The 16224-nt window shown below is 37.4% G+C and overlaps 1 protein-coding gene across 2 annotated transcripts in view; it reads right to left on the bottom strand.

Moving 5' to 3' along the window:
- The window catches only part of UBXN2B (UBX domain protein 2B), a 79131-nt gene that overhangs the window by 33304 nt on the left and 29603 nt on the right, over positions 1–16224 (bottom strand). The window contains exons 7-8 of one of the 2 annotated variants that reach the window (XM_073229596.1): positions 14187–14348; positions 13037–13195 (exon numbers count right to left, since the gene is read on the bottom strand). In XM_073229596.1, coding sequence (XP_073085697.1) covers positions 13037–13195; positions 14187–14348 — 321 coding nt within the window. Of the gene's footprint in view, positions 1–2555; positions 13196–14186; positions 14349–16224 lie in introns of both variants that reach the window. The other variant, XM_017659676.3, reaches the window with a different exon arrangement.

The raw sequence follows: 16224 nt of genomic DNA on the forward strand, positions 1-16224 counted from the left end.
GATCTATTCTTGAAAATGTACCATGTGCACTTGAGAATGTGTGTTCTGTTGCTTTTGGCTGGAGGGTTCTGTAGACGTCCATTAGGTCCATCTTTTCGAATACGTTGTTCAGTGCCTCTGTGTCATTACTTATTTTTTGTCTGTTTGATCTGTCTTTTGGAGTGAGTGGTGTGTTGAAGTCTCCTAAAATGAATGCATTGCATTCTATTTCCCCCTTTAATTCTGTTAGTATTTGTTTCACATATGTAGGTGATCCTGTGTTGGGTGCATAGACATTTATACTTATATCCTCTTGTTGGACTGACAAAGATGTGATGTATTTCTTTGTCTCTTGTGACTTTCTTTGTTTTGAAGTCTATTTTGTCTGATACAAGTACTGCAACTCCCGCTTTTTTCTCCCTATTAGTTGCATGAAATATCTTTTTCCATCCCTTTACTTCCAGTCTGTGTATGTCTTTGGGTTTAAAGTGAGTCTCTTGTAGGCAGCATATAGACAGGTTTTATTTTTTTATTCATTCAGTGACTCTATGTCTTTTGATTGGTTCGTTGAGACCATTTATATTCAGGGTGATTATCGATAGGTATGTACTTATTCCCATTGTAGGCTTTAAACTCATGGTTACCAAAGGTTCAAGAGTAATTCCCTTACCATGATGTTTCATGAGTCTAATTTAACTCACTTAATACACTATTATAAACAAAACCTTGTGGTTCTTTTTTATTTTTCCTCCTTTTTATTCTCCCTCCATTCTTTATATACTAGGTATCATATTTTGTACTGTTTCTCTATCCCTTAATTGACTTCGGGATCAGTTCATTTGATTTTGCATCTGCTTAGTAATTAATTGTTCTACTTTCTTTGCTGTGGTTTTATTTCCCCTGGTGACAGCTATTTAGCCTCCGGAACACTTCCATCTATAGCAGTCCCTCCAAAATGCACTGTAGATGTGGTTTTTGGAGGTAAATTCTCTCAGCTTTTGCTTATCTGAAAATTATTTAATCCCTCCTTCAAATTTAAATGATAATGTTGTGGGGTAGAGTGTTCTTCATTCAAGGCCCTTCTCCTTCATTGCATTAAATATATCATGCCACTCCCTTCTGGCCTGTAAGGTTTCTGCTGAGAAGTCTGATGATAGCCTGATGGGTTTTCCTTCATATGTATCATTTTTCATTCTCTAGTTGCTTTTAATAGTCTGTCCTTATCCTTGATCTTTGCCATTTTAATTATTATATGTCTTGGTGTTGTCTTCCTTGGGTCTCTTGTGTTGGGAGTTTTGCGCACCTCAATGGCCTAAGAGACTATATCCTTCCCCAGATTGGGGAAGTTTTCAGCAATTACCTCCTCAGTGACACTTTCTATCCCTTTTTCTCTCTCTTTTTCTTCTGGTACCCCTATAATGTGAATACTTTTCTATTTGTATTGGTCACACAGCTCTTTCAATATTCTTTCATTCTTAAAGATCCTTTTCTCTCTCTGTGCCTCAGCTTCTTTGTATTAATTACTCTTCTCTCATTTCTATTCCATTTATTATCTCTTCTCTAACACATCTGATCTGCTTTTAAATCCCTCCATTGTATGTTTCATTTCAGATACGGAATTTCTTAAGGATTGAATCCATCCTAAATTTGTCTGAGTTCTTGAATATTTTTCTCTACCTCCATGAGCATGTTTATGATTTTTATTTTGAACTCTTTCAAGAAGACTGGTGAGTTCAGTTTCATTTACCTGTTTTTCTGGTTTCTGAGATTTTTGTTTGAACCAGGTTCTTTTGATGTTTCATATTTGTATGTGGCTCCTTCTAGTGCCCAGAAGCTCTAGTCTCTGGAGCTGCTCAGCCCCTGCAGTGATGTTGGGGGTTGCAGGGGAGCGGCACTGGTGCCTGGGGGGAGGAAAGAGCTGTTTCCTGCTTCCTGGCTGCAGTGCCTGTCTCCACTGTTAGAACCAGTGGGCCAAGCACACAGGTGTAAGCCTTTGTGCTTTGCTCCTGTAGTTGCCATCAGTGGAGCCTTCCTCTGGCCGACCTGCCAGGACAGGGACTGCCGGTTTGTGAAACGGTGCTGGCAGGTCAGGAGGAAGGCAAAGCAGGCTGCATATCACAGTGGGGGGCCTCAGATCTGTGTAGCCATCCAGGGGAATGGAGTGCCTGGAGTTCCTGAAAGTTCCCAATCCAATGGGCAGAGTGCACCCAGACAATCTTGTCTACCTATCCCTTCTCCTGTGCAGCAAGCTCCATGCAAACCATGCCCCTTCAGCTGCTATGAAGCCTCTCAGACTGCCTACCTTTCCTTTGTCCCAGAGCAGTTGGATGTGGATCTCTGTCCTACACAAATGGCTGGAATCTCAGTCTCTCCAAGTATTCTGCCTGTCTCAGCTTTCCAACTGCACTAATCTCCAGAGCACCATGCAATATAGGTTTGTGCTTCCAAAGCAGATCTCCATGGGTGGGTGTTCAGCAGTCCTAGGCTTCCACCCCCTCCTCGCTCTATTTCTCTTCCTCCTGCCAGTGAGCTGGGGTGGGGAAAGGTCCCACTGGATCAAGGCTTTGGTACCTTACCCTGTTTCGTGAGTTCTCCTCTGTTCTCTGGGTGTTTGCTGTCTGGTGCAGCCTTCTTTCCTGTTGCTCTTGAAGGATTAGTTGTATTAACTATATTTTCACATTGTATGTGGTTTCGGGAGGAGTTCTCTGTCTCATCTCTCGTGCCGCCATCTTGAATCTCTCTCAAAATCAATCAATAAATAAGTTTTTAAAAGGCTGTGTTAAGAGCTTTCTGATTTCTAGGTTTATTCACCTTTTGGCTTTCAGTTGAATAAGAATAACAGATTCTTATACTAGATCAATGTAAAAAAGAATTTGATATGTATATTTCCAGTTTTTAAAAAAGACATAATATTCTTACAGAAATAGTGCCAAATCGTTTCATATACTCTGCTTTTCTTGTCATATCATTCTTGATGTAATAAAATTGCTAGGAAGACAGCAAAAAACATTGAGGAAAAATAAAATAAAACTGCATTAGAATACTCCACACAAAACACACAAAACCAGTCAACAAATCATCGTAAATTAACATTTGACCTGAGGATGTTTTTCGTGGTAAAACTATGTTACCAGATTTGCTGAATATCCTTTAGAATATTACTTAACATGCTGAAAATTACTTAAAATATTGGATACTCACCATACTTGCTGACTATTCTTTAGAAAACTTTCATCAACAATCTGTAAATTGAGTGTCCTGATATCTCTATATGAACACTGCAGATGATAAGAAATGAGGACAATGTTTGTTACCCAACACTGCAGGGCATAGAAATAGAAGCTCACCAAGAGGAAGGAAACACTGACAAGGTGTGTCTTCACAATCATGTGACATTTTTCCCCAAGAAGATAATAGCAAAGATGGTTGTTTGTCTCCCAGAGTTCCCACAAAGGCCTTGGCCCACCTGTACCAACCTGTCCACATTGGGCTTTTCTCCCTACGCATTTTAGGATGGAGAACTTGTTTCAAGGAAAGCTCCCAGTAAGTCAGAAAGTTTTGGAAATAATATTTGTAAGTATATGGGGAACAAAGAGAAAAAGCAACTTGAGAAGAGAAACACAGGGGAAATAAGAATGGAAGTGAAAATGTATGTGTTGGTTGGAGATTTGTTAAGTATTGGTTGGAAGACAAGCAACACCACCACTACCTGATGCCCACATACATATAGTCCAAACATTTTTAGATAGTTTGGTATATATCCTATGCGTAAAAATAAGCACTGACTATTATTTATAACAGAAGGAATAATCAGGAAATAATCAAATATGCTTTTGCATACACTCAGATATAATTATTTAAGTAAAATCTTGGCCTTGATTGAAGAATCATCCCTAAAAGTGGAATTAGGGTGCCTATTTGCAGGTATGAAATGAAAAACATAAGTAATAAATTTTAAGAACTTTTGCAAACACCTTTGATAATTCCATTTTCACTAATAGATTGAGTTAAGGTAAGCACTTTTATTTAAAAACAATTCAGAAAAAGAAATATAGTTTGTAAAATCATCCAGTGGCCCTTTGCATCTGAAATTAGATCAAAAGAGTATCTGCCCCACACTCACTGCGGCATGGGTGTGACGTGCAATCAGATCCTAGCCTCTTTGCTCCTGTCACAACATCCAAGGATTAAGATGCCAGTGGATACAATTCTGTATTCAAAGTCATTTCTTATTTCAGGGACTGCACATAAAGAACCCCTGATCACTTAACAATTACAAACTATCATTTTTAATGTCAAATATACTTGAGTTGTCCTTATAATATGCTAAGAAAAAAATTATGTAAAGTAAGTACTAGTTGAATATTTTAACATAAAAAGGTGCTATAAAGGAGTATCAGAATTAAGAGACTTTTATAACATTTTCTTTCTGAAACATAATCTCAAGGAGAACATTGACACTCATACATGTTTGCAGATATTTCTGTCTGTTTATAAAGGTTATTTGGAAACCTGTAACTCCAGGTCATTTCTGCTTTCTTTGCTTGCGTGGAAGATTGTGTAATGAAGTTAATTTAGACAACACGTGCAATATATGACTAGTGAGAATTTATAAGTTCAGCCAAATTAAGAGTGTAGCCAAAGTCAACAGCTCCTCAAGCTAGTTTGATTTCAAAGGCACAAGCAATGTGTGAGTAAAACATCTAGTATCATTTGATTTTCTGCAGCTTTTCAGTTAACAAGTGTTTATATACATTTCAGCATACTCTCAATTTGTGATCAAATTTAATGAATGCAACTTTCAAATTTTGCAGTTATCAATATTAAAGTAATAAATACATGGTGATCAAAGGGGAGGGGTGGGGGAGAGTAGGTGGGGAGGGAGGGAGGAGGGGATTAAGGGGTATTATGATCAGTACACATGGTGTGGGGGGATCATGGGGAAGACAGTGCAGCACAAAGAAGACAAGTAGTGACTCTGTGGCATCTTACTACACTGATGGACAGTGATGCAATGGGGTATGGAAGGAGGCTCTATAATATAGGTGAATGTAGTTAAGCACATTGTTTTTTATGTGAAACCTTCAAGAGTATATATCAATGGTACCTTAATAAATACATACATACATACATGGTGATGAGGTAGTACATTCTAAAATGAACATCAATGGCTAAAATTTTTAAATTATGTGATGTTAATAAAATAAAAGCTCTTTTAAGGCTAGCAGTATGTGATCTAAAGATAAAATCTACAAGAAAAATCATATTATAAGCAATCAGATTACATGACAAGTGACCAGCATACCTTTTTGAGTCATCAAGTAGAACTCACAGGTTGAGGGATTTCCACGTCTTCATAAAACAATGTTCTTCCTTATCTCTGAACTCCTACACAGGACCTACTACTGGGATTCAGACAATTCCAGGTGATTCCCATACTGACAGCTTCTCAGGAGGGCATTTTTTAGCCCTCTTCCTTGAATTCTGCCATGGGGCCCTGCCAGAACCACTCACTCCTGAAATGAATCAAGGCTGCCCCTTCTAGAACACTTTCCATCTTCTTCCTTCAGAACCCAAAGAAAATGTAAACATGTTTTTCTATCACCAGTATCAACTCTGTTGGCACTATTCTGAATCTCTCATTCTTAAAACATTAATGCATATACTCTTCCAATATTCAGAGGGTTCTTCATTCATCAATTTCATATTTATTAACTATTTACGAAGTGACTCCTACATTTAAGACATTGTTCGAAGTGCTAAGGATACAGCAGTGGATTAAAAAAAAATCCCTACTCTCACAAACTCAGTCTGAGAATCTGGGGTGATAACCTTAATTCATATATTTGGGCCCACAGAATGGAGGCTGCCCCAGTGGCTGGGACTATATGGCAAATAGAAACCTATGTCAGCCCACACTTATGGGAAACACCTGTCAAGGAAACCTAACACAGAGCAGTCCTCCAAGTCAGCTTTACTTAGCTTATCTACCCAGAAATAGGACTTATAGGGAAACCCCAACCTGCCCTGTTTCCAGGTTGCCCCTTCTAATGCTCTATAAAACTTGCTTTTGCCCCAGGTTTCTCTGGAAGAGCGCCCACTACCTGTGAAGCACTGTGCTCCCCAGTCCATGGATGCTTTCCCTTGGATAAATGACACCAAATTCATTACTAAATTGTTTTAGTTTTGTTATTTGACTGGGGAGCAGGAAAACAATGTCCCAATGTTAGGAGATGAGTAAGGAAGTCAAATGAAGAAAAAAATATTAGGTATTGCTAATCCTATCATAAACAGGGTACGGTGACAGACAAGGGAATGATTTCAAATCCAGGCTTCAGGGAAGAAAGCACATTTGAAGACAGATTCAGAATGACAAACCATAACAGAGTGACACTGACCACAGGTAACATGCTGTATGCCAAATACAGCATTCTAGTCTTAGGAGGCCCCCAATAAATATTAAGCCCAATAAGTTATACTGAAGATACATATTCCTTATTGCAAATGAACCACACGTATTTTACAGAATATAGTCAGATTAGTTTGAGCTGCCATTGAACACCTCTGGACACACTATTTCAAACAGTAACATAGTGTAGGTGTCAACATATTTATATTTAAGACAGAGACTTACATATATTTATACTAGATTTTCAAGGGAAAAAAGATCTCCTAGCCTTGATGTTATTCTCATGTATTTTATAATATGCACACATGAAACATTTATTTGCATATAATTTTACTACATTAATAAAGGACTTCACTCCATGGAATATTAAATCTGACACTGATTTGTAGAAAGGAACATTTCCTTCTGCAAGATGTCACTTCATCCTACTACCTTCCATGCTCAAAAGCCGTGATCCAGTTACAAACTGTGGGCTGTGGAAGCAGGACCTCCATCATACTCAGCTGTGTTCATACTTTCACTTTTGAGCCTACTGCTATTCTGAATACTTATGGTATATACAGCTGCTGCTCTTTGATCAACATTGATTCTGATACAAAAGTCTATTTTTTATCATTCTTGATCCTAGGATAAAAACGATAAAATCTGTTAACATTAGAAGAAACAAGCCTTTCCCACAAAGACAAAAAAGAAAAACAAAGTAGGAAAGATAATAAATATGGAAACTACAATGTAGGCCCTTTCATAATTAACAGTGTTTTAAAAAGGATACTGAAAGATGCACCATGCAGGTAAGGAAAATACAGACCAAAAAGCTAACACAAAGGCATACAAAATGACATAAACTCATTTTAAAAACTCTTCTTTCCCCAAAGTTATAAAGTGTGATAAGTCTCTGTCTTAAATATAATTGTGTTGACACCTACACTAACTATATGGCCTTAGTAGTACTAAGCCGGGTTTACACCAAAGAAGGTAAAGGACAGAGAAGAGAATTTTGGAAGGAAAAATAGGCAGTTGCCCCACACCTTTAATCTCCTAGCTCTTAAACTGCTGTTGCCTCACACACATACTTTAATTCAATGGAAAGCCAATAAATGTGTGATACCTTTAAGTCCACGCTAATGAATTGGTAATTATTTATCAGGACTTCCAAAAAAGCAAATGGTTGTTATACAGTCAAAAAAACTGACTGACTACCATTCTTTCCTTGTAGCTTTCATTTGAGTAGCTCATGTCATAGGTAATCAACTAGTTAGTACTTCTAGGCAGTTTCCTTGAATGATTCCAAATGTCTCTGCTTCATTGTTAAGAAACATAATTTAACAGAGGAAACTTTAAAGACCGTTTTGGCTTTATTCAACAATTCAGGAATTGGGCAGCATCCCATCTAGAAAATGGAAAGGAGCTTCTAGGAAGCTGTACAAATGAGAGCTGGGCCTATTGCCTTGTTTTTAACAGTATAAAAGTATTTATTTAAAGAAAATAAGTTATCAAGTTCAAACTTTCTAAAAAAGCTTTTTTTCAGAGACCCATGTCATGGCTATAAACTCTAAGAGGGCCAAATTGTCAAACTAGGTGGATTATAGCAAATTGTTCTTTCTAGGCCATGCATGTAATTTTCCTGTGCTATACCCACACAGTTATACATATGCATTGGGGCTCCTTTTGCAAATCATTTACAGGAGTAAAAATGAAATAGAGGATTTCATTTAAAATGAAATAGAGGATTATAGGAAGTGCTTCTGTTTATGACATTAGACACATATTAATTTGCATCATTGATCAGGGACAAAAACTAAGATAAAAACATGATGCCCTAACAAACAAAAAGCAAATAAATCAATTAAAAAATGGGCAGAGGAGCTGAACAGACACTTCCCCAAAGAAGAAATTCAGATGGCCAACAGGCACATGAAAAGATGCACCACATCGCTAATCATCAGAGAAATGCTAATTAAAACCACAATGAGATATCACCTCACACCAGTTAGGATGGCCAACATCCAAAAAACAAACAACAAATCAGTTGGTGAGGTTGTGGAGAAAGGGTAACCCTCCTACACTGCTGGTGGGAATGTAAACTAGTTCAACCATTGTGGAAAGCAGTATGGTGGTTCCTCAAAAAACTAAAAATAGAAATACCATTTGACCCAGGAATTCCACTTCTAGGATTTTACCCTAAGAATGCAGGAGCCCAGTTTCAAAAAGACATATGCACACCTATGTTTATCGCAGCACTATTTACAAGAGCCAAGAAATGGAAGCAACCTAAGTGTCTATCAGCAGATGAAAGGATAAAGAAGAGGTGGTACATATATACAATGGAATATTATTCAGCCATAAGAAGAAAACAAATCCTACCATTAGCAACAACATGGATGGAGCTAGAGGGAATTATGCTCAGTGAAATAAGCCAGGCAGAGAAAGACAAGTATCAAATGATTTCACTCATTTGTGGAGTGTAAGAACAAAGGAAAATCTGAAGGAACAAAACAGCAGCAGACTCACAGAACCTAAGAATGGATTAACAGGTACCAAAGGGAAAGGGACTGGGGAGGATGGGTGGGAAGGGAGGGATAAGGGGGAAAAGGGGCCATTATGATTAGCACACATAACGTAGGAGGGGGACACACAGGAAAGGCGGTATATACAGAGAAGACAAGTAATGATTCTATAATATCTTACTATGCTGATGGACAGTGACTGTAATGGGGTATGTGGGGAGGACTTGATAATAGGGGGAGTCTAGTAACTATAATGTTGTTTAAGTAATTGTACATTAATGATACCAAAATAAAAACAAAAACAAAGAAACAAAAAAACATGATGCCCTTTTTTCGACAAATGTTGTGACAAGTTTTTCAGAAATCCACTGTGGCAAAAAGTTAAAACGTGCACCTTTATTTTGGTGGAATAAAAACAAATAGTAAAGGGAAACACATAACACGGCTATCACTCAGTTCCTTCTCTGCCCATTGGAAAGGTGCATCACAGAAAAACTGAACCACAAGAAATCTGACTCATGCTTTGAAAATACCCTAATACACCACTCAAATAAAATTGTAAATCAAGGAAATTATGAAAAGGATTTTCAATGAGTTTCACTGAAAACATTCTTTATTGGTAATCAGATATTAAAACTTTTTGATTATACACATCATGCAAAACAACTGACCTAAAACATGGTTGTCTAACTTCACTGTAATCTTTCTTGAGATGAATATCTATTTTAAAAGTTACAGTGATTTCAATAGTAAAAAGAATCCAGGAAAACAACTCTAAATGAAGCAGAACACTCTGTAGTGTATGTGAAAGGATTGCTCATCCCTTCTGGATATTTAGTTTTCCCTCCTAATGCTAATCTCTGATGTTGGAAGACTGTTATATACAAAAATGGCAGATATTTTTGGGTATCTATAGGCACTCCATCTAAATGATAAAAATAAACTACAAGAATACAATTTCAAATAATTTTACAGTGTTTGGTTAATTTCTTATCTATTTTACTAATGTCAAACAGGGCAATGCCTTTGCATTTAAAATGTTCATTTGTTTTGAAAGATTATTCCCTAACAAGATGCTTCTTCTCCTGTGAAAATGGAGTTTATCCCTGGTATTATTTTTGAACTGAGACTGACTTTTCAAATGGCTATTTATATAATAGTTTCCAAATTGTTTTCAGTTGTGGAAAGGAACAGAGCTTCCTATTCTGAAGGGGAGACACAGGAATGATCCTCATACTCAGTATTATGACACTGAGAAAAAGGGTTTCCTGTGGTGGTGGGACTAGTACTTTCCATCCTGTGGTGATTCTGGTAGCACTCCTGGTACTACCAGGAAATGCCTAAAAGGTAAATTCCTCCTTGAAAAAACCAGAGGGAGGTGAATTGGCACTTTCAAGTCTATTGGCAGTGAGCAGGTATGGCAGACTTTTCTAGATACCTGGAAATGCTGCTATAACAATACCAAAAACACAGATATCACTTTGGAATTGGGGGGTCAGGAGGTAGAAGTTGGAAGAATTTTTAGGAGCATGACAGAAAGGGTGAAGATTGCCTTGAACACTGTTAGTAAATACATGGACGTTGGAGCCAGTGAGGGCTTGCAGGAAGTAAGAAGCATGGTACAGAATACCTAAATTGCCACAGATTCCAAATTACCATGAACAGACTGCTAGTAGAAATGTATACATTAAAGGTGTTGCCAGTGAGGGCTCAGAAGGAAATGAGGCACATGCTGTTGGTAACTGAAGGAAAGAGGTTCTAGTTACATAGTGGCAAAAAGCTTAGCTGAATTGTGTCTGCAGTTATGTGGGAAGCAAAAATTTTTAAAGTGATAAACCTAAGATAATTAGCTGAAGACATTTCTAAGCAAACTTAGAAGCTTGGAAGGTCTGCTTTCTTCTTGCTGATTATATCAAAATATGAGAGGAGATTGATAAATTGAGGACAGATCTGTTAAAAATAAAGGAAATAAGACCTGATGACTGGGAAATTCTTAGCCACCTAAACAGCAAAAGACATTAAAATGGAAGAGATTCACTGTCAGGAAAGCCTGCTCTGGGGTAGGAGATGTGGGTATGGCTCTGCAACTTTTGCTAAAACCTGAGAAAGATCCAAAAGGTCAGAGTATTCAGGCACACAAAAGGCTCTTTGAAGAGATTCAGGGTGTGACTCATAGCTCCTCTCAGCCATCTGAGAAAAGGCCCAACATAGAGATGGGGTTATCTAGGAAAGCTCTGTGGAGGGTCCCTGCTCTAATGCAGTGAATCTCTGTAACATACAGAAGATCACGTTTCTTGGGAATGCGATATCAGCCAGTCTTTGCCATCTTAAACTGAAAGGGAGAGATAGTATGAAGTGAAAGAGGATGGTTGGACCTGCAATTCCATAAGCAAGAAAGCTGAGGAAGCTACTCAGCTGAGAACACGTGCTACCTTTCCAAAAGGAAAGATGACTGCCAGGGTGTCACAGGCCTAGAGGACGATGCTGAGTCCCAGACCATTCCCAGGCTTTGAAACCCCACGGACTGTGCTGGGCTGGATTTCTAACTGCTTGGCACTTACGGCTCCATTTTTCATTCCAATTTGTTTTTTGTTTTTGACCAAGAATATCTATACCTGCTATTCTATACTATAGTATCACTGTATTTGGGAGCAGAAAACTGGTTTTCCAGGTTCACAGGCACATACAGGAAAAGGAACTGTGTCCCAGGAATCATACCCAGTTCATCACTCATACTTGATTTTAAGTGATTTGAATGAGATTTGGGATTTATGAGCTGGTGAGATCCAGGTAAGATTTTAGACTTCAAGTTGATGCTGTAATAGGTTGTCTTTTAAGCACCTTTGGATGGGGTGGCTTTATTTGCGATGGATGTGAATCCCTGTGGAAGCAAACTGAGGTAGACCAAATGGCTCCCCCACAACATTCATGTTCTAATCCCCAAACCTGTGAGTTTGTTACTTTATGTAGTAAAAGAGATTTTTCAGATGTGATTAAGTTAAGCATTTCCAGATGAGATAATCCCAGATTATCTAGGTGAACCAAATGTAACCTCAACAGTCCTCATATGAGGAAAGCAGAATTAAAGTTGGTAGTAAAAGATGCAAGGTCAGAAGCAGAGATTGCAGGGACACAGCCACAAGTGAGGGGAGGCCAAGGGCCTCTGCAAGCTGGAAGACACAAAAAACAGGCCCACCCCTGGACCAAAAATGAAACGGTGTCTGGGAGGAAGAAAAAGCTTTCTATCATTTTGATTTTGCCTGCCTCATTCAGGAAATTCTCAGCTTCTATAGAAATGCAAACTTTTATGCTGGTAATTCTTTAGATCCAGTCTGTCTGAATTTACATTCTACACTTGATTTGTCCTGGAGTAGAAAACACTCTGTGTTGAACACTTAGAACAGTGTTCAGTATATATGGTGGATTCAGTAGAAAAATGTGTCGAATGAATAAATGAATGCGATAAACACAGGCTCTGGGAGGGATTATAATGACTCTAAAGTGCTTTTTAACACATCCTCTCAGAACTGGTGATCTTTATGTCTTTGTGATTAGTTTAAGACAGTCATAGTTCTGTAAAATACAAGGCCAAACTGAATTTTTTGACACTAATAATATAGCCAAATCACTAGGTAAAAAGGATGCACAAAATCTTAATAGGAGAAATAATTATTGTATGATCAAAGTATTCCAAAATCAGAATACAAATGTTTCATTATATACCATGGAAAATTTTTAAATTATTTGATCAATAGATTTCTTAATGGATGTTGATCAAGGCAGCATCAGGAAACTTCAGCATGAATTTTACCAAATGCATTTATCAAAATGGGGTTTTGTTCATTTTCTCTGTAAACAAATATTGTTACATTAACACTGAGCATGTAACAAATTGGTATGCCTAAATATTTATAAACTATCAACATAAACCAGCCCTGCAACTAAAAATTCAAACATATTTCTCTCAAGATCTGTTTCTACTCCAAGTTGATCTATACTAAGGCTGAAAGACAGAATCAGAATAAAACCAAATTTGTCTATATAAATAATAAAAATAACTTTTTTATGCTACAAGTATTTTCCTTATTAATATGGCACATTATTTTACTACATGCTGCTGCATGGACAGGAGCAATCTCACTTTAACTGCTGGAGTACCACAGTGTTAAGAATATCCGCTTCTTGTAGTGTCAGGTTTTCATCAGTTAGCTCTTTGTTTGGAAATGAAGTCGCAAGAATAAAGTCAAGAGCTGCAAATTCAGGACGGGACCGTACGATAAAGTCTCGAACATCCAGGATCCTGAAGGTACAATATAAAAATAATTTATGATATAAAAGGTTTATCACCATGTAAGCTTTTAGTTACAATTAAATAATAAAAATAAAAATTACCCAATTCTAATCCTTATTTAAAAGTGTTGTAAGTTCAAAAAAATTTAGATTACTTCAATGGATGGATTTATCTTGGCTTTAAGATAACATGTGAGGATTAGATTGGAGTGTACCTGATACTTATTCCTGCTGCTAACAGAGAAACTTTACGTGAGTTACGAATAAAATTCAGTGTCAACAATGTTGACAAAGTGAAGGTCCTACTATTTTGAGTATAAAATGTTTTAGCAGCACATGGTCCAGAATAAGGTACCTTCGATTGGCCTATCTGTGTCAAGGTGAGTTTATAACCAAGAAATGCTTAAGTCATAAGGATAAATTTTATAAATTACTTCCACATACACATAGTAACTCAACTAAGATGATAAATGTATCCCTTAAGAGAGATACAATGTAAAAATCATGTCTCATTAACACATCAAATGTACAAATGAATGTTAAAATATTTAAAACTTTATTTGAAGTATTTGACAACAGCATAATTAAACTTCATTTAAGCTACATATTTATGTTGTACGGAATTTACTATGTAGAAAGTTAATTCCAATCAGAATTATCATAAATTTAAAAATGAGTAAAGTTCAAATAAGGTTTTACTATAAAAAATGAAACCTGATTCCACATTGCATGGTTTTAGCAATAGCACATAACTGCACTTTTAGCAATTATCTTTATTTTTGAGGGATATCTGAATTTGCATTTATATCTGGACAGTTTACAGAGGATGCTTACGTACTAAATACGTCACTTCTTTTTACACAGCTATTATTTTTTTAAAGTTTTCTCTTCTGCAAAAATTTACTTCAAAAGTAAATCTAAAGAATTCCTCTTCTACATTACTCAGATCATACCTTTTTACACAGATCATTAGCCATGTGTCTGAGAGCAAATGAACTTACCTGTGTGTACTATTGAATCTCTGAATCAAGCGGCTCCCATCTGCTAACCGGACCTGAATTTTGGTTGTTGGCACTGAATCATCGACAGGGACAGCTGCATTCAGTATTGACCTCTCCTCCTCTTCTGGGGAGGAAGGCGTGCTGACTATCTCAGGGGTAAGGCTGAGTGAGACACAAGGGTCAAAGAATTAGAACACAAATCTGAATACCTAAGACATAGGATCAACTGAAGACAGAATAAACCACTTAGATCTGTAGCCACTTCTCCAGTTACCCCACCTGAGATTTCTGGGCTCCCAAGAACATGACTTCCTTTGACTCTCCGATACTTCTCACCTCTTTCACTATATTAAATTATTTTCAGATCTGACAATTCTGATTTAGGTTATCTAATCTCTTTCAAAAGCCTAACTTTGTATTCTTTCCTCTTTTACCCCTTTGAAATTTCATGAGACTGTTTAGCACATCACAGAAATCTGAGCAACTTTGGGTTATTTGTGAAAGAATGACTAAGACAGGGTCAGACTTGGTTTCAAGTCCCAGCTATGTCCATTGTGTAAACCTGAATAAGTACACTCTTTGAATCTCGATATTCTATAGCTCATAAAATTGGGGGAAATAACACTATGTTACATAGATGCGTAACACCACTCAGTCCTTACTATGGTGTCTACAACAGGATTTCAATAGGTGCCAGCTACTTTTGTGCATATTATCACCACTAAATTATTAATTTAAACTTAATATTTAAAAACAAATGATTTAAGTAGTTACTGCTTTATAAAAGAGAAGTAACTCCTAAGTGTGTGTTAGTGAGGAATGAAACTTTTTGTACAGTGATGAATTTATAGTGGAGCCTATTTGATAGGACATCTTACCATTGGATTTTAATCACCGGTGACCCCTGGCATTGCTTTCCTCCTGCTTCCTAACGCTGGCAGGATGACTCATCATTGTAAGCCAAACAGGAATGTCAAAAATAGAGTGTTCTTTTTGTTAAGAAACTGAAACAAATTCAGCCAAATTCTTTATTTCATAAGACATCAAATCTTAGTCTTCTCTCAGTCATCTTAAAGGCTTCTTTGACAGTCTTGATGTTTATTCTCTCAGACTCTAAGATTTAGATGGCTTCCTCTAATTTATTTTCTTTTGAAAAAATAAGAGAAATATATATTTATTAGTAAGAAAAGTCCTATAAGCATTTGAGCTTTTGTCTAGTGTAAACCTAGCTCATCAAGACTCTTACTACCCAAGAAGATTCTTGGAATATATGGTAAAGTAGCAAAATTAACTGGTATATTTACTGCTAACACTTCCTCTTTCTTTAGCTATTTCCTGACAGGTATTTCAGAACTGACTTCAGAATATACATGATATAAAGATGAAAAGAAAACGATGGTTTTGCAATCACTGATCAGGTATTATTAAGGAATTTTCTTTCACATTTGGGCTTAAATAGTTGCATGGCCAAGCTGGTTTACTATGCCAATAGTCCAGTGTCCCTTACAAAGGGAGAGAGACAAAAACCACTAAGAAGGGAAACGAGACAGTGAATGCAAAGAGACTCTACCTTCTACCTCTGGCTCCCCGATAAGCAGGTACTACCTTATTGTTACCATGATCACGCCACTGTCCCGCCTCTATCGCATTTACTTCCTTCCAATCATGGTGTGAGGAGGCAGTGCTGCTTCACAGTGAGCAATGGCATAGAGTCAGGAGCCTGACTGCCACTCATTAGGTGTGTGGCCCTGGGCAAGTCACTTAACCTCTGTGTGCCCGTTTCCTCATTTGTACAACAGAGACAACAGCAGCACTGCTGTAAAGGTTAAATTGTTTAGGACATACAAGCACTTCAAAGAGTGCCTTTACAGTTGGCACTGCCTCAACGTTGGCCATTCACAGTGTCCAGGTATCCTAACAACAGCTAGATGGCAAAGTCTCCCCTACTCTCCCTAGTGCCAGGTGAGAATACCAAGGTTCATTCTGAGGTCCTTCCCAGAGTCGCCTCGTATTGCTGCTTCTGCACTTTAGTGCTCTC

The sequence above is a fragment of the Manis javanica genome, chromosome 2 (genome assembly GCF_040802235.1).
Source record: "Manis javanica isolate MJ-LG chromosome 2, MJ_LKY, whole genome shotgun sequence".
Classification (NCBI taxonomy): domain Eukaryota; kingdom Metazoa; phylum Chordata; class Mammalia; order Pholidota; family Manidae; genus Manis; species Manis javanica.